Below are 26817 nucleotides of genomic sequence, written 5' to 3'. Positions count from 1 at the left end.
AAAACAGAGGAGAATTAATTCGTCATAGCATACCAGTGATGCCAACCGTAATATAATTATAGTACAATACTATACTTTATTTTGATTTCGCGAAAAATGTAAAATACTATAATTTTACGCCAAATATACCTACCAAAATACTATAATTTTTACGCCTTTGTACTAGAATCAGCATAGAAAAATATGGCAACACTGTAGCATACTGGCAATACTAATTCGCACCTTGTTTTGACAGTTATTGGCGTTATTTTACTTATTTTGAAATTCACGGTTTTTTGTGGGCACAATCAATCGACTCGACACAACGTAAACTAAAATATATAGAAAATTTGACGCAGACATAAAAATGGAGTGGAGTGAAATTGATAGCAATGTTCTGTTAATAGAGAAGGCATGTTCTGAAAGCCTCGCAAACATTGAAAACATGGAACTTTTGTCCCAAGGTAGGTCCGAAAAGGATTGTATGGTTTATGCAGTTTGTGCGATTCATATAATTAAAATAATATTGAAAGTGTGATCTTTCGTAAATATATGTAAATAATATAAATTCTTTTGATCTTATTATTATTATTAATTATTAATCTAATTGTCTACATGGAATAAACTGTTTTCGTAAAAAAAAAATTATAAAAGCTCTTGTCCACCTCTGCTGCACAATTACTCAAATTTTGGCAGTATAACTTAGTCCCATAATATTGAAAAGTAAATTATTTATAGATATTATCCTTTCTGAAAATGAATGTAAGCGTAATTTCATTTTCAGTGACGTTGGGGGTAGATGATGAAAATACACGTATTTTACATGAGATACATCTTTTGAAGCAGGAAAACTCAGCTCTTACATCAAAGTTGGATGAAAATATTATATGTATTGTATGTATATTTTAAATTGTAGATATCTACTAATAAATCCAATAATAAAATTGTATTTACTCTTTTGACCTGAATATATATTTTTAATAAATTAGATTTGCCTTTCAGGAAAGTTTAAAAAAATCGCTACAACTCTTGCAAAGTGATGTCGCTGAGAATGAAAAAAAATGCTTAGAAACAAAGAGTTTGATTAAAATGACACCAAATGATAATCTAAGAATGATTAAAGCAAGGTAAAATCTTTTATTTACAAACCAACCTGTGCAGCACTAAAAGTATACTGCGGGGGTGTTTATAAATAACAATTCACCATGTATCGTCTACCTACAGCAGATATTGATATAGATATACCGGTTACATGTAAATTGTACATACAACATTTCACCGTGAGCTTTCTTATCGGAAAGAGATCACTGTATAGGTACTATACGGTCTCCAATTTTATTAGATTCAAATTTCATAGCTGATTTTGGCAAATTCATGAATTCAAGAATGAAAACCTAACCTAACCTAACAAACAATATGCTGTTGGGTTCCTGTAAAGTGTAAACCGACAAGGACCGTATTTTATTTAGACATGAATTTTATGTCAGTACTTAGGGATTGTAATACCGGTATTCCAGTATTTATGAATACCGAAATACCGGTTTTAAAATTCCAAAATTCCGGAATTTTCAATATTAAAAACCACACTCGTTTACGTTTTTGAAAATGAATGGAATGTTATTTCTACATTACTTTGTACTGTATTGCCTATTAAATTTAGTGTATAAGTTATGTGCTGCTGAAATTCAAATATATTGACTGAACTCAACAAATTTGAAATAGTAAAAAGACAAAATCCATCAAATATAGGTAGGTACCTATTTATAAAATTATCGAGATAAATTAACATAATATTATTTTGAAATAGAAGACATCCGTGAAATATGTTCAATTTTATTATACTATAATAAAATTATTGATGACTGTACAAGCGTTGAATTGAAGAAGCATTTCCTGCAAACGCACTTATTTGCACGTCTTACGGAACTAGCCTTTTTGAGGGTTTTAGTTAAAATTATCAATTCATTCAAATTGTTTGTAAAAATCACCAATTCTACAATATTAATGATCAATACATATTTTAAATGTCAACATAATAAAATGTAGGTAGGTAGGTTTTGCTATAAAATAATGTTTTAAAGAGATTTTAATAGCGATATTTACTGATAAGTACTTTTTTATATTTCAACGAATACCGGTATTCAATAAGAAATACCGAAAAACCGGTATTGCAATCCCTATCAGTACTATACGACCCAGAGAGGTTGGATGGTCTTTATTATTTCCGACACAACATTTCACGGTGATGTGTGATATGGCAAACTGCATACGTACAAGTTTCCGGACGCGAAATATGCCATCATAAATCGGCAGGTGTTCGAATTTAGAACTAAACTCATCACAGTATAAAAAGTAATTAATTAGGTATATGTCAAATGTTAGCATCTAATGGCCTCGCTCAGTAGACAATTTATACTGATGGATACTTTTGTCGATGGGAAAACATAACCTTTTTAAAATTTCACCCCATTTTGTTTAAATCTAATCTATAATAACTTGTACAGCAATGCTCAAATTTATTTAGGTTATACTATTAGTCGTGGCATCCCACTGATTTTGGAAATGGATAAGTATTCGGCCAAAACTATTGATTTTAGCAGAACTATTAATTATTGTGTTGGATACATTGTGTGGGTAGCGGAGTTAAACTGATTTGAACTACCTCACGCCCTGAAGATTGCTAACACTGTTCAGATGCCAGGACTAAATTGCTACTCTATATACCTACATGAAAAAAACAGCACTCGCAAGACAATATTCTATATTTGTTAGCGGTATAACATCTCCAAGGCATGCTCGCCTTTCATTCTCTTGAAGCTTGTAGATCACTTCTGCTCTTAAAGCATTTTTCTCGCGTGGTATAGTTTCAAATCCTGATATTCTGTAAAATTTAAATTTTTATGCACTTCTCAATTACATGCGTGGTCGCCATGACCTATTTTTGGATGAAAGCTGTTTCCTCATGTCAGGCTTACCAGGCACCAATAGCGAGGGCTGTGCGGCTGGTAAATGCACTTCCTAGAGATGTAGACATTTTTAGCGATGCATTAAGTATTTTTAAAAAAAAATTGTATTTTCTTCTATAAACGTCATGTCGTATTCCGTTCCACAGTGGACGTCCTGTCATATCACATCTCACAAAATATGACGTCGTGTCCGCGAATGTGTAATTTGTATTTTTCTTGAATTATTGTTTTTTTATTCTATTTTGCTTTATTTTTTTCTCTACTAAGTTAATTTACCTGTACTTTTTATTCTAAATGTCATGTTGTGAATGTCTTAATTAATAATTTGTTATGTGCTCAATGTGTCTTTTAAATAAATATCTATATTATTATCTGCCCATGACGATTTTCAAAATTTGTATTGCGCATTTCATGGCAAAAATATTGCTGATCTCTTGTTTACCTGTATGATCAGGTTATTTGATGTATAGGTGTAATACTGGTGGATCAATATGCATTTAATTAATTTATTTCTGTTTCAGGGAGACTCTAAATGTTGGAAAAAGGTTTACGGGAATCAGATGGGACTTTGCAGCACCAAATAATTTCGCCAAAGGATGTATCCTTTCAAAAATGATATACCTACAACATATTTTCTTTTTAGATATTTATTAATTATTGTCTACATAATCAGCATGCGAGATTTAAATCCATGTGTGCCCTTGTTGGATGAAATGAGTGTATCATGAAATACCACCACATAAATACCTGAACCTCTTGAGAACATTTTCAGAATGCCTGCTTCTAAAGCGCGAATCAAATTGAGGTGCATGTCGCCTACTGTCACGGCGATAAATTTAGTCTGGTTTCGTCATTTTGCGGAATATTTTGAACCATCACCATCTCTGTAAATTCACAGGGTAACCATCTCTGTAAATTCAGAGGGACATTTTCAACTATATAGTTATGACTCAAGCTGGACTTTCGAGTGTAATATTTGTCACGGGACCCCATTGAATCATGAATAACAAAACAAACCCATTTTTTTTCTCGCGGACATAATCAATTTTTTTTCATGAAACTTAACTTGTTAGTGAAATGACAGTATTATAATTTGATGGTATCTTGAGGGCGCACTGGCGCCATATTGCGGATCCCTGGTTTAGAGGGTTACAGCTTTTGGTTGGAATATTTTTTGTCAAGTTTCAATGGTTTTAAAAATAGTTTTTAATTATTTTGGGATTTATGATACTTTGCCAGTTCATGTAAGAGTATGCAATAAGTCCATTGCCCTAAAACTGCCATTTCGGTGAAAAGTTAGGGTTACGACAATTGGCCTGTACAGTGACAATATATTAATGGCATATTCTTTTGTCAACTCTCATGTATACGAAATACCATATTAGTGAATTCCCAGGGCATTTTCATGAACCTTCAGATAGCTGTATAATATTATCTTGTTTTAATTGTATACTGAAGATATATTTCTTATACCAAACTAATGCTAATACCTACACTGTTTCTATTATAATAATACATTTCTCATTGTTTAAGAAACTAATGATTCACTTTCCCAGTACATACCATAGTTTTGGTAAACCATTCTACAGTAGCACCATGAGTAAGGCAAAAGCGGTTCGCATTTGTAGTAGTATTGTATGCTAGCATTGAAACAGGCTTTGCAGCAAATATTGCCAATACACCAGCAAATCACCTATGGTGCCACTGTAGGGGTTTGGCACCCCCACTGTAGCATGATTTACCTATACCTCTAGAGTAATTTACTAGTCCATCACAGGATGAGTATGTGACGGTGGTCACACAATAATATGTATGTGGGTAAGTTTTTGTTTATGTTTTTATTAATTAAATTTTATTTACCAAAATGTGATTCTTAACTGTAAAAATATCAGATATTGCAAATAAGCAGAAGAAAATTTTGGAGCCATTCGAATTTGACAAGAATGCGGTGTCAGAAGAAGTAATTCAACACAAACTATGGGAACTCATCGAAGCCAAAAGTACAGTGGACTGGAATGATTTAGTTAAATTGTGCAGTGCCCGAGAAATTGGTACAAATAAAGAAAATATTCAAAGAAATTAATAAATTATGTACTTTCATACCAACCCGATTAGAGTCTGTCTTCTATAAGCTGGCGTGCCGGTTTCCCCCCCGCTTCAGCATACATCTCGGTCCCTCCCATTGACAACTTACAACAGTTGAACGCGATGGCACAATGCTTTTCGTGCGACGTGTACGAGAGTTTATAGAACACAGACTCTACTTCATTTCAATAATTAATTATATGCATAGTTGTAAATTAAGATAGGTAATATAAGATTTCCAAAATGTTAAATACTTATTTTCATTACTCATGTAACCGCTGTGAATATAAATATATTTCATGATGATTAATGTTTTTTTTTTTTAAATCCTGTTGCAGTTTCCAAATGAAAATTCATCTATTCATACATTGAAACACCCGCTTATCTATCTATTATAATATGCTGAATATCCAATTTTAAGGTGTACTCGTACTTGATGTTAAGAAAAATAATGTTTCAGGTTAATAGCGCCTGTGCATGGATTTTCTGGTAGCAATAGTGTGTATTTTAAACTATCATGACCACAACTGTTTACACATAAAAGTGCTGATGTGTCTCTCCATCTCATTCTTCAAGACTAAGTGAGACGCGATGTTGTCATTTTATGGTACTATTTGACAGGTCGTAAAAATCGGTTGTTCGTTTTTTGTCGGCAGGTTCGCCACTATCGTTCTACTAGGCGTAGATCGAAAAAATCTTGTCACATAAAAATTCAAAAGCTTCCGAACTTTCTTAACCCATCGCGCCAAATGCGCCGGTGTTACTGGGTGCAGGACATGATGAAAATCAAAATTTTTTATTCATATTTTGATTTTTTTAAAAGTTGAAATTACTTAATAATAGATGTAGCTATCATTTTATGATGTTAGTTATATATAGTCCAATATATTTTTTAAGAAATATTTGATTTATAAAATCTATTTTTATTTAAATTTGTCAAAATAATGATCAGTTCGCTAGGTATGAGGTGTTTGAGACAGTAAAAAACATAAAATGGCCCTCCATCTTCTAAAAAGAGAGTATTATATTTAGCTCCAGTTTTAGTATATCGTCTTTTTATTATTTACTTCTATTATGGACTTTTTATCTATCTCATTTTGTATAAAAAAAGGCTAAAAAAACCCAAAAAACTATATTTGACATGTTTTTTTCATTCCACGTATACACAAAGTTTGCTTAAAATGTAAATACGTAATAGAAAAATTCAAAACCTATAAATATTTTGTGCCTTTTTAAGTGATGGGTTAATTTATGCATGGAATCTTGATGGAAGTGCAGGATAATACATGTTTACACGTACATTTTCTTGTTATGACCGCGATAATACTTACTGTCAGCAGTAAATCCATGCACGTGTAAACGGCGTATTAAGAGCAATAAAATAAATTAAACAGATTAATGATTGTTTTAATATTTTTATTGACATAGTTCAAGAATAGTAAAATAAAACTACCCTTGACATTATCTAAAAAATAATTTACAAATGCTTGCAATACTTTGCATACAACCAAAAATTCACATTGGGGTAGAAATTTTCTGTAAAATTTAGAAAATTGCGTAAATTTAATTTGACGGGCTAATTAAACAAAACATTTAAAAAATATATCTCCGCCAAGAGGAAGCCGCTCGAGTAAGATAAAGTGGAAATAATAAATACTCAATTTTAATACTTTCCTATTTACATACTAAGTTAACTCTTCACCTTCGTTGAAGTCTATAAAACAGGTATGTATAGTGTTATTTCAAACTTACGAATTCACAGCTGAGAAACTTATCTTATCGATAGTGAAGATAAGAAACAGCTGCCGAAATTCAATCTACTTTTTTAAAAAGCAGCAAACTTTGTCAACATTTTAAATCCACGTTGGTTTTAAATTAAAATGGCAAAATTTCCTATATAAACCACAAGCACAAGAGTAAACATATGAAAGATACATTCTCCAATTTATGTAAATATTTCACATTTTTGTTAGATGATTAACGGCTGAAATTCTTAATGTTTTCTTTTGTAACGAGCCAACTAATAGTAATTTTTCAGACTCAACACGAAATTAATAAATAGGGTCAAATAAATTTGTGCGATTTCGAAGGAAACTGTTGAAAAACCAAGCAGAGACAGATATTAAGAAAACATATTGATAATTCTTATAAAAATATTTAAAGAATGGATACTACACAAGACAAACGGTACAAATTAGATTGTGAAATAAATATAATTATATTTATTATTAATTTCTCTGTAACAGGAACAAATGTAACGATCTCTAACAACTCCCGCAGTTCGCTTAATATTTAATAATGTGTCACTATTCACCGCCGGTCGGCCATCGATTTTCTTATAATTATATTTACAATATTCGTAATATTATTCACAAAAGTCTTCTATAATTTGTTAATGCTGCAAGATTTTATGACTACACTCTAATATACACAAAACTGGACACTTACATTATTGCAATTTTCGAGGAAGGAATCATAGAATTTAGCATCTATTTCCAACCAACCGAGAGCGGCATCACAGATTGAATGTCAATATTTCAGTTCGAGAAGTTGCGCTCGGACAAAATTGATTACTATCGATTTTCAGAACACAAAACGCGCATAGAACAATTAATCACAGCCAACTGACCATGTAGTCATATCATTGTAGCAAAAGCAACTTAAGCCGTTTCATTCCAAGTAAGACGATTCGTCAACATTCAATCCGCCTTAAGTCGTTTCGTTTTATTAACTGAATAGAATTAAAACACTTCCAGCGTAAGCCGGAAGGTCGATCAGGAACAATCGGATAATAGCATTTCAAAAATCAACTCGAAAATTGAAGTGTCAAAGCATCGCAGGGATTTTATCAATAATTCACTCTCCCGACGGGTGATCTGTTCGTAGAGATGTCGATCGAAAAATAAAAACCGAAATCTTCAAACCCAATTTATATTTGAACACAGCAAATAACACGGGTTTGAGAAGCTTCTAAAAATGCGGGAAAGCAAGCGTCAAATTTTTTTAAATGCGTCAAATCTTTTCACAATGGAAATGTCCAGTTTGGCGTGCGGCCTCGATCGACAGGCGCTTAAAGGAGTCCTCCCTTGCGGCCGAACAGCAGCGAGCTTAGAGTCCCCAGGGTGGAGAAGGAAGAGGAAGTTCTTTGATTTCCGGCAGAAGGGACGGAGCCCAGGTCAGGGCGGGACAGGTTGACGGTGCCCAGGTCGCGACGCGGTCTCTGTCGACGGGCCACCCGTTCCGTTTGCGCTTCTAGAGCCCCCGATCCCGGGTGCGCTGGTACCCCGAGGGCTTCTGCAGGAAGGCGGGCCGCTGCGGCCGCCCTCTCCGCATTGCCCTGCTGGAAGGCTTGCTTGAGACAGGTCAACTGGGCCATGGGGCTCTGTTGTCCACGGCGCGCATACAGGGCGCCGGTGGCCTGCAGGGCTAGAGGGGAAGTCCCCGAGCCCATGATGCCGCCCAGGCCGATCTGCTCCACCTTTTCCAGGATTCTGACTTCACCAGGGGCATATCGCCCGCATCCGGAGAGGCGGGAGGGGGTACGCGGAGGTAGGGGGGAGAAAGTTCGGCGCAGGATGTCAGCCCCTCCGGAGATGAGAGCGTGGAGTGGTGGCAAGGGGTGAAGGGGGGGTACAGGGGAGTTCCAATTTTCCAGACCGGGAGGTGGGGAAGACGGTGGCGTGGAGACGGGGGAACCGAGTTGTGGGCTGTTGCAGGGTGTGGCGGTGGGCGAAAAGCGTGCAGGAGTGCCGGCACAGGAGGGCGTAACGGCCTTGATGCCTCTTTCGTTGAGAATGTGCGCAAGGCCAGCGTGGGTTGAGTAGGTGCAGGTGGAGTTGCGGCGGGATACGAAGGCACGAGGGGTGCGGCAGGGAGAGTGACGGGCACTAGGCGGGCGGGTGGAAGCGCGGCTCTCGCGAGCACTGCCCCACATGCTACCTCCCGCGCTGCCCATCACACTACAGGCTGCACTGCCAGCCATGCTTCCCGCCATGCTGCCGTCGTCTGGATGCATCACCATGCTGCAACAGATAATGATTGATTATAGTTGTAGAGTGGCCTGACATTATTACAATTATATAAATGTAAATATTCATATTAAAAACACAATTTATTATTGCCGCAAAGCTCACCTGTTAGTAAAGGTGTAGATGTGGTTAGAGTTATCAAATCTCTTTCCGGGGAACTCGTCATCCTCCTCCACATCGTTTAGGCTGTACATCTGCAGACCCGATTCAATAGGGCCTCGCCCGCCCCTGATCTGGACGCCAGGTCTGTCTTCTAGGAGACCTGTATCACAAAAAATAAGTATTAGGAAACAATAACAGTAGGAACAATGTAATTTATACATACTGTACATAACTGTTTATTTTTCAATTTTTATTCACATCTATTCACTGGAAGATGCTTTTAATGATTGATATAATTTATAGTTAGATATAAAAAGGAAAATATCGAGTATTTAACAGATAATAAGGCTGAATACTGTCAGGAAAATATAGATAACAATGTTTTTCCTTACCGGACATGGTGGGGGTGGCGAGTTGAGCCCAGTGATGCAACGTGTGTGATCCTTCCATAGGTTTGACGATCTGCAACCGATCGGGTAATCTCCAGGAGGTCCCCGAGCCGCCTTCTCTCCCGTTGCTGCTGACAACGCCCGTGGACATGATGCTGTCGGGAGTTCGTAAACCGAAGGGTAGACCGCTCACTGGAGAACAGTGACCGCCTTCAAAAAGATCGCAAAATACAACTTGGATTATGTACCATTTTCGACTGCATGGAGATTTAGTTATGCATCAAACATGATGTAGCTATTTTGAGGCATACTATGTATTGAATAGTGAACAGTGTTGAATTGAGAAATCGGAAAGTATTTTAGAAACAACACAAATTTCAACAACCAGTCGTTTCTCTAACATTATAATATTGTTTGGGTGGGCTCGAGTGTTTTTAGCTGCCTTCATAATGTGTTCAAAAGTGACTTTTTACTGTGCGTAAAATGTTCAACCGGTGTCTACACATAATCACATATTATGGATGCAAAACAATGACTCAGTAAAAGAGAGATCCAGAAACTTGAAGGAAGGAAGGACGAAAAACAGTTAAAGGAACAAGCAAGAGAATGCGGCATGGACAAATTTAATCGAGTCATTCAGTGGTACCCAAGAGGTATATAAAACGCCTGAAAGGTAGACCTATAGGCCCCTGAATCAATGAAATAGTTAATTTCTGCAGCACATAACCCAGTAGAATGGAATCAGCTAGGAGAGATCTTTATCTAATAGTGGATTGATCGAAAAGATCACATACGCCTCTACAAGGGTAGAGGTTGTAGAAACAGATTTTTGTTTCTTTTGGTAGGTACATACCATCATAATCGTAATGGCTGAATCGCGACCCAGTTGACATGGCGGCTCGGCGTGCGTTCACTTCTGCAGGAGTCAGTCGGCGCAGAGCGGCTTCCAAATCTGCAGCCCCAGGAACACCGGGTATTCCCACATTAGGACCACCTCTGTCGAAACACATACAAAATTAATATTAAAATTGAGTATTGATGCATATTATAACTTAATGTTTGCCAAATTTCCATAATGAAAAGCATGATCAATTTTTAACTAAATCTTTAGGTATGTGTAGCATTACTTATTAAAGACTCTCAACGATGAACCCTAAAAACCAGCTGTGTTAATTGCTAAACATTAGTGATGGCCCCTTCTAGAACACGGACATTTTCAAAAAACAATTCCAGAATATTTTTGATTGTAATCAATGAATTTTCTCCTCGGTTAGTTTTAAAAAGTGTTAAGTCTTTTTTGTATGTATATAGCCGGTTAAAAGCCACATGAATTCGAAGTCATTTGAATGTTTTATTTCGATGAAACTCTTGAAAAATTAACATAACGTACACATAGGCATATGCCAGTTGTTTAGATTTTAAAACATTATTTCACAATAATAATAACAGTGTATATTGCTAGTGTTGTTAAAGCAAATGAAACGTAATATCAAATTTTATTAAAGTGAATACTCCAAGCAAGAAATTTAAATGTAATTTTTTGCTACTCGTCAACTTTTCTAGGCTCATTTGGGAGCAGTTTTTTCATACCAATAATTCTATTTTGAACGGTGAACATCAAAGCTATAATAATATATTTAAAACTCACGGATAGAAGTCTTCAGGGTCTCCGAAGCTGCTGACGACAGAGGCGTTGTCCATGGCCGAGTCCGAACTGCAGATGCTCATGCGCGGACCGGTGGCAGAAGCCGTGCCCAGAGCTGGTCTCTGTGACAGCCATGCTCCCGTGGAAGAAGACGACATGTGGAGGTTGCCCAATCCGCCTCGGGACGCAGCGGGCCTGTCCAATGCGGTCGCCGACGCCTTTGTTGAGCACCGCACGGTTTCAAACACTTTCTTGTATGATGGTCTGCAAGAAAACATGATATGAACAATCCATTCAATTCACTGAAAAAATGATGAAGAAAATAGAATATTACCTTATCAAATACAAGAAGTATAAACAATGTAATGATAAAATGTCTGTATAAATTATGATTGAATTTTTTTAAAATTGTTAGTATATTATTGTTGATTATAATAACCCGCCCCCCCACATGTGGTTCACACAGGACATATTATTTTCTTTAAACTACCCATTGGAACCCGGAAAATAGAGACAGACGACACATATAATTCTACACAGCAGTGTCGCCTGTCTCAAAAAAGCTTATTTTGCATTATAGTTTTTTGAATGACGTATTTTTTATTGCTAAGAATTATTTTTATTAAGCATTGTTATAATGCAATTTGAATTATTATGTCTTGAAAAGAATCTCTAAAAGCATCAATATCTTTTACAACAATCAGGTCACAGTTTGACTATTTTTTTTATTAAAATAATACAATGACTTTGAATTAACATTGCCGGTGTCCACTGACAAAATAAATCGCAGTACATATTATGATACACAGCAAACTTACATTCTATCCCCGATGCCAGAATCTAAGCTCAAGTCGGAGTAGAGTGACGATTCCAGCTCAGACTGCAGCGAGTCGTGTTGCGGCAGACCAGCGGCGAGGGCCACATGCGGCATGACATTGTGCTGCATACCCAGGCTGTGGTGTTGTTGCGGCACGCCACTCCTGGCCACCGGCTGCCCCCTCTTCCTCTGCAGCTTCAACTGCTCCTGGGCCTCCCGCAGTAGACTCAGGACTTCATCATAGTGGCCTTTGAACTCCGATAGCTCTGCCGCGAGGCTGTTTTGGTTATCTCGAGTTATTTCAAGCAGCGCTATTGCCTGCTCGTGCTCCAATGTCACCTTTTAATATAGACAAATCAAAATAAATTGTAATGTTCTCATGATATACTACATACTATACTTCGCTGATAAATGGTTCATGGAAAATTAATCGCTTGTCATATTTTATAATAGGTAACTATTATAAGTATGGAACTTTTTAAAACTAGAGTTAAGCTACATTTTTAAATCAAGGTTTGTCTATTTACATGTCTACCGAAGATCGGTGTGTTTGTTAATTTTTGAAGTTAGTTAGTTAGTGGTTTTAAAATATGATAATATGTATGTAATATTATTATATTATCTCTTTTTCATTACAATATAATTCAAATTTATTTCAGTATAACCTATTACTTACATCTGAACAAAATGCGACAAGCAAAGCTGGACGTGTCCGCTTCCTTGACAACCAAATCAAACCTGGACACATTTCATGTCATAAAATTGGTATATACGTTTATAATGTGTGGATCATATTATTTTATATTTAAGATTTTTTTAATACCATCATTGTGGGTAAATCAAATTACAGAAAAGTTCATTAATCTTTGAACACCGTGGACACGTCCAGTTTTGATTGTAGATTACTGATGGATGCCTCTATAAATAGAATTAACAAAAGATAATATTATTATGTTTTACCTGAAGCAATTTTTGTTCTGCAACCTGTAACCTGGAAGTGGTTGTGTCGAGGAGATCTTTCTGTAGTTGATATTCTTCTTTGGTTCTTGTGAGTTCATCTCCCATTCCATCAACTTCCAAATTTGCGTTTGCTGCAAGAGTAAAGAAATAAAACTTATTAAATTGCGTAGGTACCTATCTTATTTTATACTCTTCAATCATTTTCACAATACATAGAACAGATAGAAAAAATACAGTTAAAAAGTCACATTGTATTGGGAATTTTCCAACAGGCATTCTTGTAATGCCTTTAAGGAGGATTGTTCTATTCTGTTAGTGAGAACATGCATATTTCAGGCACAAACAACGAACTGATACCACCTATTTATTGGCAATTAAATTTTTTATAGAACTTATAAAATAAACGGTACATTTTTATAATAAACAACTTTTCCAAAATGGAGATAACAGTCACAGTTGTTTACGGATTCGGCCAAAAATTATTGTCTGATGCCAAAAATCACATCTTAGTAGTTTTAATGATATGGGTATTTCAATACATGTTTTCTTCAATACAAAGAAAAAAACAAGAGAATGGTGTGAAAGAGTTTAAAATAATCAGATATTTTTCAATAGGTTCTATTCTATTCTAGTTCATATTATCTGCATCTGTGTAGGTACGTAGATGGTAAATGGGTAATATATCGCTACATGAAAGCAACGGTGAGATAAAGAGAAAAAGTAGATTTTGAGATAAGTATGCCAATTGATTGCTGAAACCTATACATACATAATAATGAATAACTGAGATTTAAAAAAAAATTGGAATACCCCATTTAAAAGAAAAAAATGCCACTGTCTTGTAACTTCAAAGCAACAGTGGTATAACTGAGACCCCACTGTTAATACTGGTATACAAAATAACCTATCATTATCATTTATTGTAAACCGCAGAAAAAACAAAAGAAATGTGTAGTTAACTACTTCATTTGAATGACATAAACATGAAAGTTCAATTATCTCGAAACTAGTATTTTTGACTAATCTTACTGTTGCTTTAACGTAGCGATATGTAGTTAATATGAATGTACGAATCGGACGATTTATGTCACAATTAACTTCATTAGAAAATGTAATAATTTGCAAAAATTTGTACTTCAGAAGTAAAAAATGACGTGTCACATGCTGCATGTTAAATTAATGTATTGGTCAATCTCTTTTTCTTATTAGAATGTTTTATAACAATTCGATATATTTAGATTCAAAAAGAACTTTGCATACTCGACATTATACAATTACTTGATTTCGTATTTTTTTTATTGTAGGACTTCCATTCCTTTACCAATATATTTTAGACAAAAAAATATTACGAACGACTACGTTCTTAAGCCATTTAAAAATGGATATCCAACCTTTTAATTTTAACACGATAAAGATTACAAAGTGATTCACGTCATGTCACAGTCTGTTGCAGATCCTTGAGTCCTTCAGCTTACACGATATGTTGATTGTAGATTGTTGATGATGTCAAAGCAAGTATGGTCTGACAGGGTGCGGTTTTATGATGAAAACACACTGCAAGGCCACCTTGCTCCGCCACCCCAATACAAAACTAGCTCCCTCATCGGGCAACCAATCGATGACACATCTTCGTTAAAACATCAAATCATTATCAAATTAAAAGAGGTATTTATACAATACAAAATACGAGTGTTCCAACGAAACATACAGTAGTAACAATATTAACCCAAATATCAACCAAAGAATATTATTTTTTCAGGTTAGAAAATTTTATGTAACATTGTTTCATTGGTCAAACTACAAGTTATGGTTACATAATATAAACAAAATAATTTCAAATTATTTTTTATTAATAAGAACATTATTGAACTCAATAAAGCGATAATATAATGTAAATAGCCCCCACTGTCAGTTTTGACTACTATGAAGTTGGCTGTACAATAACACCTCATAGGCCAAAATACAGACTGTTATACTAGATCCGATTTAAGACACTTTCAGCTAAAATAAATATAGGTACTGTTACGCTTTGACATTTCCCTCGCACATACAGTAATATGAGTGACATATAATATCAACATTGGTCAGTACAATGTAAAATTTTACGAGCGTTAGTGATAATTTAATTTTAATGGCATATTTTTATTTGTAGTGTTCTTGTGCTGTATTCTGATAATGTCATCAATAAAAACAAGTTAATAAAGGACTGCCGTAAATTCAGTTAAACTTAGTCAAAATACGTAAATATCGTCTATGTTCTGGCAGAACACACTAACTGGAGAATACTAGTTTTGAGTAATTTGACTTTGAAGTTTTAAAAATGTTCGAAATGATCTATCATGTGAGTTTATTAAGTAATCGTAAAAAGGATGACTTTAAAATAAAGACTGTTTATTTGTTAAGAAGGTTTCCAGACGGTAAAGTTTGAAATAAGGAACATTTTGGTATAACTAACTCAATATGTAATTTTTTCGAATTAGTGTCTTCTGCCAGAACAGTGACGATATAATCGGGGACATCATATTATCCTATTTGGCTAATTGAATTGGTGAATAGACCACAGTAAAACGTACCAATTAATAAATAAAGAAAATTTAAGCAAGCAAAAATAAAGGTTTATTTTGATCAGTGAACACTTGCGTCAATTGCATACATTTTTAAGAAAGGCCAAATTTTTAAACTAAACTGATTTCAGTACATACTGCGATTCCATTAACCAGAGATGATTATTTTTGACTGATTTTCTCATATTTCTTGCTGTTAGTCAAAAGCTTTAATACATTTAAGATGGCAATAAAACAGTCTGTGTCTTTGTTATCTGTTATTAGCCTACCATCAAAGACTGACAGTACACAAAATTAATTCGAATTGACTTCACAAAATTATGAAATGACTCATCGTGTACAAAAGTATACTTTGTTCCAGCATTGATAAAAATGTTACAATTCTAGGAATATAAATAGAGATGATTCAATTGAGATAAATTAAAATTATAGAGAGCAACCATATAAAAAAATACTTCACAAAATCATAAAATAATATTAGAATATACAAACATAAATCTGTTGATGATTGGTATACTTAACCAAGAGTTTAGATAATTTTACACACAACATAGAGTCATAGTTCAGACAAAAATCACGAAGGGTAGAAATTACGACTTTGTATTTAGGGTAACATACTGTTTGAACTGGTAACTTTTCTAAATTAGAGATGTCGTAAGCATAATCACAAAACATCAAACCTTTAATTTTTTTATACAAAATTAAACATTCAAAAAGTAATTAATGCCCATCTCATATTTTCGTTGGTGACTTCGGTCAAAAAACTGTGACAATATAGGGTTTTTGAACATTTTATTCTTATGATTCACATCTGCAATCACCATCTTATGATTCGAAACGTTTACATTTTAAAAAAATCAGATAATTCAGCATGCTAATTGTAAAATTAGATTCACCTATTAATAATTAAACATAACATTCCATACAAGTATTGGTAGTGTAATTGTTCCAACTAATTTTATATTCAATTATTTTTATGGTCTTTCATCCATTTTATGTTCATATATACACATTTTTTTTTATACCTTATTAGTCACTTCATTTTTCAAGGAACTAACTTTTTCAGATAGATGCAAGATTTTGCAACATCTTTGATTTTCAAGGCATTTAAAAAATAAAGTTAGTAATACCTATCAGTTTGTTTTAATTTATGATACTTGGAATATACGCATCTTCTTAAAAAGTGAGTGATTCACCTTAACACAGCGGTTTCCAACCTGGGAGGCGCGATCTATTGCCAAGGGAGGCGCCAAAATTTTTTAATAAATTAATTTTTATACCATAATATCTACAAATAAATAAAACTTCATATCTTAACGTAACAGTGAAAATTCAGTGCATGAATGTTTATTTTAATATATAATACGTATATTTAAATCCTATTAAAAAATATTTGGAGCGGAGAAATTAAAAAATGGCGCTTTTGCAAACGCTCTGTTTCGGTAATGCACAAAACGACCGCTGGTTGCATGAAAACAATAACCTCAAATTTAAATGTCACTCGTAGCTAAAGTGTCAACTAAAGCGTGTAGGCAGGGTGTGATATTGTTTTTTTTAATTGTTTTTGACGTGATTTCTTTAATATAATATAACAATAATACATGTCTCCACTTTTAAATGATTTCTACGCCAGATATATTGAAGCAAACAAAAATCTATTTCCTGACTTCTTGGTTAGTTTGCTAATGCATTTTTCATATTATTTTATTATTAGTAAAAAAAGTCGCCTGCGGCGCTGCTTTGTTTCGGGGCTATTAAATATTTTTAATATATGGGTGAAAGATCCTGGCCTGTGGGCCCTATTCAGTATGTGGAGCCCATGATAGAATCCATTAATTTTTGTCAATGAACGATGATGAATTTGGTTGACTTCTATTAAAATTGATTGTGGTAATAAGCAAGCTCATTCGTCGCATGAAAAAAAATTATTAAAAAATGAATTTAATATAAGTAAGTAGTAAAAACTTGTGTGTTAAAAAAGTGTCTGTATTATTTAATGAAATAAAGGGGGGGAGGCGCCAAGATTAGATTTTTTTTAAAGGGAGGCGTAGTAACATAAAGGTTGGAGACCACTGCCTTAACAGACAGTAGACATTAAAACAAAATGTATGAAAATTAACTTTAAATTAAGGGTTGCAGGATGAATACGAATGGCACAGAGCAAGTTGTAAATTACCGAGTTGGGCGGCGACGTCTCGCACGAGCTTGGCCTCGCGCTCCTCCACGGCATCCGTGTCGAACACGAGGCGCGTGGTCTCGGCGCGCAGCGATCGGTTCTCGTCCTCCAGCCCCCCGATGCGGCGGCGCAAGACCTCCATGGACACGGTGCCCCGCGCGCTCGACACTCCGCTCGCATTCTCGCTGCTGCTTGAGTCGTCCACTTCGTTGGTTAGCACCTGCACAACATCGCAAAACCACACCATTTATTTCACACGTCAATACTACAATAAAATTGCGTAATAATTTTAAAGTAAATGAAATCAATAGGCACTTTAATAGATTTTCTAACAGTCTTCGTTAAGTAAAGTTAATTCTTATATATTTTAATCAGTACTAGAAAACGGGGAAAAGCTTCCACCGGATGGAAGGACCAAATTAAGAATGCCACAGGTTTTCTACTGACACAGGCTCTGCGTACCACTGAATACCGAGGTAGATGGAACCAAGCCGTGGAGAAGGTTGTCAGACATCCATATCATCCGGGACAAAATCCTCAATAATGAGGTCCTGACGAAGAAGAAGCTTAACGGGTGAAGCATTCATCCGGCAAGTGAACGTTGTGTACAAGATTTTTTTAGGATTCTTCTAATATGTATATTTCTGAGACTGCTACGAGTTATTTATTTTTATTTATCTTAGATTATAATGCTCATATATTAATATACTTTTGTTTCTCTTTTCGGCATCTTCAGAACCTATGGTTATGGAATAGAAAAAAACTCTCACGAATTAGAATTTACAGTCACAATCTATTAAGATCCTCAGTCGATAGTATTAATTTTCTAGTTAGTTTCGTTGTCCTTTTTTTTCAAAATACGAGGGTGGGTCAATAATTCCTTAGAAAAAAGCATTAAAACAGTTTTTATTTTTGTATTTTTTTTTTATTTCTCAACATAATCTCCTTGGAGCTCAATACACTTGGTTAGACGTTTCTCAATTTTTTTTAAACCGTCAGAAAAATAAGTTTTCGGAAGGTCCTCAAAATAAGCATTTGTTCGATCGATGACTTCTTCATTTGAAAAAAAACGTTGTCCACTTAGCCATTTTTTTAAGTTTGGGAAAAGGAAAAAGTCACTGGGGGCTAAATCTGGCAAATACGGTGGGTGGTCGACCAATTCGAACTTCAATTCTTCAATTTTAGCCATTGATCGTAAACATGTGTGAACACGGGCATTGTCCTGATGAAAGAGGATTTTTTTCCTGTTTAAATGAGGCCGTTTTTCTTCAATTTTGTTTTTTAGCTGGTCCAATAAAGATGCATAATAATCCCCTGTTATTGTTTTTCCTTTTTCCAAATAGTCAACGAAAATAATTCCACGTGCATCCCAAAATACAGTAGCCATAACCTTACCAGCTGATTTTACGGTTTTCGCCTTCTTTGGGCATGGTTCGCCTTTCGCAATCCACTGCTTTGACTGTTCTTTCATCTCGGGAGTATAGTGGTGTATCCATGTTTCATCTACAGTCACAAAGCGACGAAAAAATTCATCCGGATTGCGTTGCATGAGCGACAACAGGGCTTTAGAGGCCACCACCCTATTGCGTTTTTTGTCGACTGTGAGCAAACGCGGCACCCATCTTGCAGAAAGTTTTTTCATGCCCAATTTGTCATGTAAAATAGAAATGACGCTACCTTTTGAGATTCCTGTAACCTCAATTATCTCACTCAACTTTAATCTTCGGTCACTTAACACCATATCGTGGATTTTATTGATCATTTCTGGTGTAGTCGCCTCTACAGGACGTCCTGAGCGTGGTTCATCCTTTGTTGATGTACGACCACGTTTAAATTCATTTAACCAGTTATAAATAGTTGCAAGTAAAGGAGCAGATATGCCGTGAACTAAATCCAACTCATTTTTCATTTCCTTTGCTGTTAACCCTTTTATATTAAAATGTTTAATAACAGCTCTAAACTCAATTTTCTCCATTTTCCATTTTTCCATTTTCCACAAGCAATTTTTTTTTTAAATGTATGAGAAACACACAAAAACCCGACCAATCTGATTGAAACTTCGCAGCATACTGAATCGGTAGTGCCGCTGCATGAAAACAAACCGCTTACAGTACTAGTCGCGCCACCTGTCGGCTTTTCTAAGGACTTATTGACCCACCCTCGTATCAAAGGGAAATATTAAAAATATATTAAAAATATATAATATGGACATGATACATATTAAAGACATGTTACCGGTGATCTGCAGAACTACAAATCCCTTGCTACCATTCTTTACACTACATGCAGTGCTATGAAATCGCAGTCATAAAATATAGGTTGCAGAATGGTTTGAAATAACTTTGATTCTTCGGGAGATAATAATTTATATATTATAAGTACCTGAATGAGTTCAGCTTTCTTGATGACGTCATGTGCCAGCTGCGTAATTTCGTCTTTGGCACTCCGCAGCTCAGCCTCTAGGGATTGAACGTTCGCCTCGAGCTTATTGTTGTGAGTCAGTAGTTCCTTTCCGATTCGAGCAGTCAGCTCTAGGTCTTTCTCTTTCTGCAACACACAAATACATATACACTAATTAATAATCAATTAACGGTACTTACACTATAACTTAATTGTTACATCGTTACTATAATTGAATTTCATGATAAATGAATCACAAAAATAATATTATTTCACAGCCACATAATAACTAGCTAATACATCTGACACTATAGCACAGTGATTTCCAATCTTTTTCGTTCATCGGAACCCTTGAAGCATTTTGTAAAATCTAGAGAAACCCCTACGTGATTGACACATTGAGGTACGGAAGAAAGGATTGAAAAATAAACATGTGAAGTAAATCGGTAGTCAGTGACATACCTAGACATAGTGCCGACTGCAAGTAGACTCATGCCTTAATATTTGTAGTATCAAACTATATGTAAAATCATTAACTATGTAGTACCTACATTCTATTATTTTTGCTAGACTATTTTAAATGAATATATTAGTATGCAAAGAAAATAGTTTCTGATCCACAAACAGTCTAGCGAACAACAACTTACAAATCGAGCAGGTAAACAACTACATCTATCTTGGACAACAAATGTCAATTGACAGATGTATGTGTATGTATTTCGATATTGCTCGCAGAACTAATGGGTCGGTTTTGGGTGGCTGAATAGTATTTTTAAAAGTGACCTCCCATTGTGTCTTGGGTAAAATGGTCAACCAATGTGTGACACCGGTGCAAAGTATACACATGAAAAACGGACAATTAATGTAACGGAGATCCAAAAACTACAAGTACATTGGACATAACACGAAAAGATTACAAAAGAACAACCAATGTATAAAGGAGGCAGACAAGAGTACATGATGTAATGGGTCGTACATATTACTCAGCGAGTGAACAACTTCTGGATAAAAGCAATTAGACAGTTTTAACCAGGGGGCACTAAACGACTACGTGTAAAATCTGCTGGATCGACGAACTCATTAAGTTCAGCGAATGTATGTGGCAGCGAAGAACTAGGAACCGAGAAGAGTGGAAGGAGTTATCAGTGGATTGACCCCGGGCGATGAATTCAGCAATAGAACGTTACAGTCCTACGAACTTATCTGAAGAACGGTCAAAAATTAAAATACAAACCACTATATGGACGCCATATTGAAAACGTCATTCGAATGTCAGATTCAGTCCTGCTGCGAGTCTTCACTGGGTAGTTTTCGACTGTGGCTCCCCCATCAATTCTTCAGATAAGTTTGTGGCACTGTACTATGGTGTAAGTGTAATGTTAGCATGAAAGTTAAATGTTGTACGTAGTAATCGGTGATGTTCTCTACTGACAACTGAACTTCTTCATTCCTTAAAATATCCCCTCAGGTAAATCTCATGCTACTACAATAATATCTATCCAAGCTTAACTTTCTAAATGCCTCAGTGTTCAGGTCACATTATTTTTTTTACCCTATTACCAAAAAAGGTTCCCAAGTTCTAATCAGCATTCTGTGGAATCTGGTTGGGGATCACTGATTGCAAAAAGTCAACCACTTAAGTATATCGTCCCATTCAAATTCCTATATCGTCTATACTCTATAATGTACAATGTACAGCATATAATGATACTGCACTAGTTATCTTGGATAACAATATTTTATCGTGGACCAACACAAACTTCTTTCACAGACAATGAGAAGACGACTGTGAATATAATATCGGTTGCACAGATGTAGGTACAATCTCAGTAATACAGAAAATTATTTCGTTAACTTGGAAAAAATTAGTAGGTACCTATATAGTCATCAAAATAATAGAAAATAAAAAGGGCAAGGGTGGTTCTAAAAAAAAAAAAACTGAGCATGACTATATTTTAGTAGACACTACACTACTGTAAGAAATTATTCATTAAAAAGTTTGCTACTGATCATTTAGGATATTATGAAATAATAAGAAAGAAGGTGAAAGCTTTTTATCATCTGTTAAAATGCTTCCATGGATCATGATAAAACTGTTGCAGTCAGAAATTAAGTACATCGCAGAAAGGTGAAAGTAGTTTAGTTAAAATAGAGTCCACAATGTCCCGTGCGGAGTAGATAGATGTATTATAAAAAAAATCCAACATAAAGGCTGATAATGCCATAGAAAAATTGTGAACAACCCTTGCATCATTATCATTAACAAGTATTATATTGTCAAATCAAACGTATCGAAAAGATTCAAAAAGTTATAGGCACATACTAAAAATGTCGATAAAAATTAGCAGTCCTTTTAAATAAGTGCTGATTGGAAACAGAAATATTTTTCTCAAATCATATAAGCGTCAAATACTTAACAAATAATTTGAAATTATGTCTATTATTAGATACCTACCGGTTGGCATGGAAAGGCCGATATTGATCAAAATAATTACCATATTATTAGCATACCGTATACTATTTACATAATTTATTTTGGCATAGGTTATGATGAAAGTGATCTTACCTCCTCTAGAAGCCTTGTGACTGCTTCTATGTCATTGTAGGTTTTGGTCATTTGGCTCACCCTGTTGCTGCATAGAACTGCAAAGAAAGGAAAACATAATGTTAGAAATCACTCATAAAAATGTATAAATAAATAATTATCAATAGGGTTTTTATTTGGCCAGTTTTTGTTTATTCGTGGACGAAGTAATAGTGGTGTACCTTCTGGATTTACTTCGTCGAGGTAATCTTGAAACTGTCGCCCTATATGGGTGACTGCCTGGACGCTGGTTTTCACCGCCAAGCTGTCGTGCCTGGCGTCCAACTGTTCGCTAGACACTTTCCGTTTGCGCTTTTTCGAAAATAACGCAACAGTCCGCGGCCACATTGAAAAATCCCTTCAGACTTACACGATTACAAAATCACGTATTATTTAGAAAATTTATACGGCGGACAGACTACCGAATCCCTACTAAAAAGAAAATCGGTTGCAACTGCAATTTGACAACTTCGCCGAATTTTTCATCGGAAATTGCACAACGTTTTGTCGCGTTGCGAAGGGGTGAGGTTTTTCTCATTTTTCCGTCCGTCATAATCGAGAAGCGGCTGATTGGGCCGCATGGAAGCTATTTCGGAGACGGGGTGATATAGGTGGCGGATACGACGGCGGTGTGCTGCAGACTGCACGGCCGGGATCGATCCGCGCGCTCCGACGGGAGGGCGGGGGAGGACGTCTGACGTAGGCGGGTGGAACGGGACGCCCGCGGGAGACTATCGATCGTCGCGACGGCGGCTGGCGACCGCGCGGCGCACCCTCAGATGCACCAGTGCGCTGCGCCAGCCAAAGTGCATCGGTCTCGCCGATACGAACGCACACCGACGCGTTTTGCCCCGGGTGCATCCCCGAGCAGGGCCGCGAAAAACAACAAAATTTATTCATAACCGTTGAAAGATTATTTTAATCTTATAATTATTATTAGAAACTCGACCACACCAAGGAGTACATTCACCGAATTAGCTTAAATTTACAGTACCTCTTATAATAAGTCTAGTGACGAAACACAATAACACTAAAAACAATAATAAACAATAGGGCACAGCAACTAAGCTTAAATAAATAATACACCGATATGTTGTATTGGATTGTTCATATGCCATGATCAATAATTGTCACAACCATATCGTGTCAAAAAAGAAAAAAAATGGAAACTTAAGGGCAGAACTTGTACGTAAAATATTTCACCGTGGCACAGTTCTTATCAGAAAGAGATGACCGTATACTGTCTATAAATAAATGTCTGTATACGGTCTCCAATTTCATTAGATTCAATATGAACATTAATTCAATTTTCATAACTGGTTTTGGCAAAATTCATGAATTCAAGAATGAAAACCTCACCTAACCTAACCTAACAAACAATCCAATATATCGGCTATTTTCAAAATTTATTCGCTGCTGGCTTCCTGTAAAGTGTAACCCGACAAGAACCGAGTTTTATGTCAGTACTATACGACCCAAAGAGGTTGGACGGTCTTTAATATACGGCTATATATTTCCGGTACCTACAACATTTCACGGTTAAGTGTGATACGGCGACATGCATACGCACAAGTTTCCGGACACGGTATTAAACATCGGCTGGTACACACTCGTAGTATGAAATGCCTAGCCCAGGAGTCTGGACCCTTTCCATGTTAGAAGGAGCCCAAATAAGAACGAATTCAATAAACATCAAAATGTATCTAAGTACATCATTACCTGTTGATTAACTTAATGCAAAATTTGAATTCATTAAAAAAGATGCAGATTCCCACCCTTAGCCTAGTCATAATTTATTATGTAGTTTCACTACTAATTATTTTCTGTAGATAAACTATGTTTAGTTTTTGAGTAGGTATTATAACGGTTTATATTATGAACAATTATCCACATATAAACGTAGGGACTATGCGTATTAGCCCCCTTCGGATTACGGCCATCCATGGCCCCCACATTCTAAAGCGGTCCCTCCGGCCTGGATCTTTGGCGGACCCCCTACCTATCGCTAAGTATAATAGCAGATGTGACGCTCAACATAAGCGTTTACAAAATTGTGTAGACGTAAAAGTAAGGGCCTTCAGTGTATTTTTAGCGTTTTTTTTTTGTAGTTTTGATACATCTACTTTAATCTAATTATGGAGATGTCGAGTATTAACACAAAACAGACAAAAATTGCACCGCACAATCTCATGACGTGTAATAAGCGCCGCAGGCGACATTTATTATTATTAGAGCAAATTCGTGATGTGTGTTTATCTCACATATCTGATCTACCCGACACGCCAGGCCCCTAAGCGAGAGCCCTGTCATCCCCCCACCCTTGTGGGGGCCATGCTCGGCCGCCTGTATGAATTACACATATGGATGGGGCGGCGTCCCTCCCCCGCTGCTGTCCCAGTCGACACTCAAAACCGCACAATTAAGCGGGACTCAGTATTTGCACTTCCTCTCCGGAAACGCGAAACGTAAGTATGTGAAAAACTTCGCATTGTGTCAGAAGAAAGAGAAAAATATGAGTGCACTTCTATTACGTAGTTGTGTATGTAATATACAAGAAAAACTGTTATTAAAGCATTATACGTGGATACGCGGAGAGAAATCGTGTTAAGTTACTTAATAAAAAGATGAACAAATGGTTAATCATCATAACATAACATACCTAATGTTATTATAAAATAATTAAATTGTTAGTTACAATGAATTCGTAAATAATTCAGAAAAACGAAAGACATTCGAGTTAATAAAAATATGTTTTCACAGAATTGATCTCGTTGTAATTTATTTTCAGTCTTTTTATTTCTTTATGAGTTTGTAAATGTTACTCTTTTGCACGTAGGTATATTAATGTATCATATTTCATGACTAAAATACACGGCAAACAGTCGTAACTACCAGTTTTAAATTTGGCCCAAAACAGGTCGTATTATCCCACATTGGCAAGTATAATATTGGTAGGGTAAGTAGGTAGTATAATATGGTAAATATTTTAATGTGTCAGTTTGTTATCTATAGCGAATTATTCACATGATTTTGAGAATGTAACATTCCATATATTGAATGTATGTTGTTATTTTATTTAACAATATTGTTGTCCAGTGAAAACTGTTTGATTCAGGCATGCTCTAATCAAACTGCGAATGTATTCAAAACTCGGCTTCGTTTCATTATACCCCGTTAACGCGTGCATGGATTTACAGCTGACAGTACGTAATATCTCGGCCATAACAAGAAAATGCACGTGTAAACAAACAGATTGCATGCATAAATCAAAAAAGTTCGGAAGCTTCTGAATTTTCAACGTACAATATCTGCGGCTGCGCAGTAGAGCGATAGTAGTGAACCTGCCGGTAAACAAAACTAACTACACCGCGCACTCATTTTGAGGTTAACCGATTTTCACGACCTGTCAAATAGTACTATAAAATGACAACGTCGCGTCTTGCTTACTCTTGAAGAATGCCATTGGCGAGACAGTCAGCACTTTTACGTGTAAACAGTTATTATAGCGATAGTTTAAGATACACACTATTGGTGAAAGTAATTCCATGCATGTGTACAGGCGCTATTATGCTATAAAGACGATGCACTACCACCAGACTACATTATTCTACTTTTATCCATGGTTGTAACTAATAACTATAAACAATTCTTTCACAAAAGGAAAAGAGTAAATAAACCCTTACATTTCTAGGCCCATTTAACATGTTGATTAAAATACAAAACTATAGTAATATCTACTTATCCATATAATTTGATAACGATCGCAACCGGATAAATCCGATTAGAAGGACACCATCAACTGATACAAAAAATACATGTGTAAATATAGTATTTAAATAATTTACCATGAATACCAATTACATAAAATATCCCAACAATATTCCATATTAAAGGAACAGTTAAATTTAATTTACCTAGTCTTACATAATGCATTAATCTAAATAAGTTGTTAGTACGTAATATATAAAATTAATGTCGTCAATAAAATTAAATAATATAAATTTACAAATCAATCAAAAAATATCATCAACCACTATTCTGTAAAGACCGAGAATATGGAATTGAATATTATATTATTCACAATAATAATTCATTACCATTGATTATAATGTGTACTCTACT

General features: G+C 35.5%; 2 protein-coding genes across 6 annotated transcripts in view; one reads left to right on the top strand and one right to left on the bottom strand.

The window, feature by feature from the left end:
* The first annotated feature begins 218 nt into the window (after positions 1-218).
* Positions 219-5340, top strand: LOC147064501 (uncharacterized). Its single transcript, XM_085957545.1, has 5 exons — positions 219-443; positions 764-873; positions 982-1106; positions 3467-3543; positions 4838-5340. The coding sequence occupies exons 1-5, from the start codon at positions 347-349 to the stop codon at positions 5026-5028; spliced, it is 600 nt and encodes a 199-aa protein (XP_085813671.1). The 5' UTR covers positions 219-346; the 3' UTR covers positions 5029-5340.
* Positions 5341-6429: 1089 nt separating this feature from the next.
* The window catches only part of milt (trafficking kinesin-binding protein milt), a 184564-nt gene continuing 164176 nt past the window's right edge, over positions 6430-26817 (bottom strand). For all 5 annotated transcript variants that reach the window (XM_085957531.1, XM_085957530.1, XM_085957533.1 and 2 more), the window contains 10 exons: positions 22678-22754; positions 20094-20258; positions 17712-17931; positions 12972-13102; positions 12013-12350; positions 11198-11458; positions 10403-10545; positions 9553-9759; positions 9164-9320; positions 6430-9052 (listed from right to left, as the gene is read on the bottom strand). In XM_085957531.1, coding sequence (XP_085813657.1) covers positions 8101-9052; positions 9164-9320; positions 9553-9759; positions 10403-10545; positions 11198-11458; positions 12013-12350; positions 12972-13102; positions 17712-17931; positions 20094-20258; positions 22678-22728 — 2625 coding nt within the window. In that variant the 5' untranslated portion in view covers positions 22729-22754 and the 3' untranslated portion in view covers positions 6430-8100. The remainder of the gene's footprint in view (positions 9053-9163; positions 9321-9552; positions 9760-10402; positions 10546-11197; positions 11459-12012; positions 12351-12971; positions 13103-17711; positions 17932-20093; positions 20259-22677; positions 22755-26817) is intronic.

This window comes from Rhyacophila brunnea, unplaced genomic scaffold (genome assembly GCF_057557595.1).
Source record: "Rhyacophila brunnea isolate RB1 unplaced genomic scaffold, BYU_Rbru_1.0 scaffold_7, whole genome shotgun sequence".
NCBI lineage: Eukaryota > Metazoa > Arthropoda > Insecta > Trichoptera > Rhyacophilidae > Rhyacophila > Rhyacophila brunnea.
Note: the sequence above shows the minus strand (reverse complement) of the source record. Positions and strands in the feature narration are given on the sequence as shown.

What these genes read in the sequence shown, in the direction of transcription:
- LOC147064501 (XM_085957545.1), top strand. Translation starts at nt 347, where the DNA reads ATGGAGTGGAGTGAAATTGATAGCAATGTTCTGTTAATAGAGAAGGCA. An exon ending in ATGAAAATATTATATGTATT is followed by an intron (nt 874 to 981) that starts GTATGTATATTT and finishes TTTGCCTTTCAG; the next exon opens with GAAAGTTTAAAAAAATCGCT. An exon ending in CTAAGAATGATTAAAGCAAG is followed by an intron (nt 1,107 to 3,466) that starts GTAAAATCTTTT and finishes TTTCTGTTTCAG; the next exon opens with GGAGACTCTAAATGTTGGAA.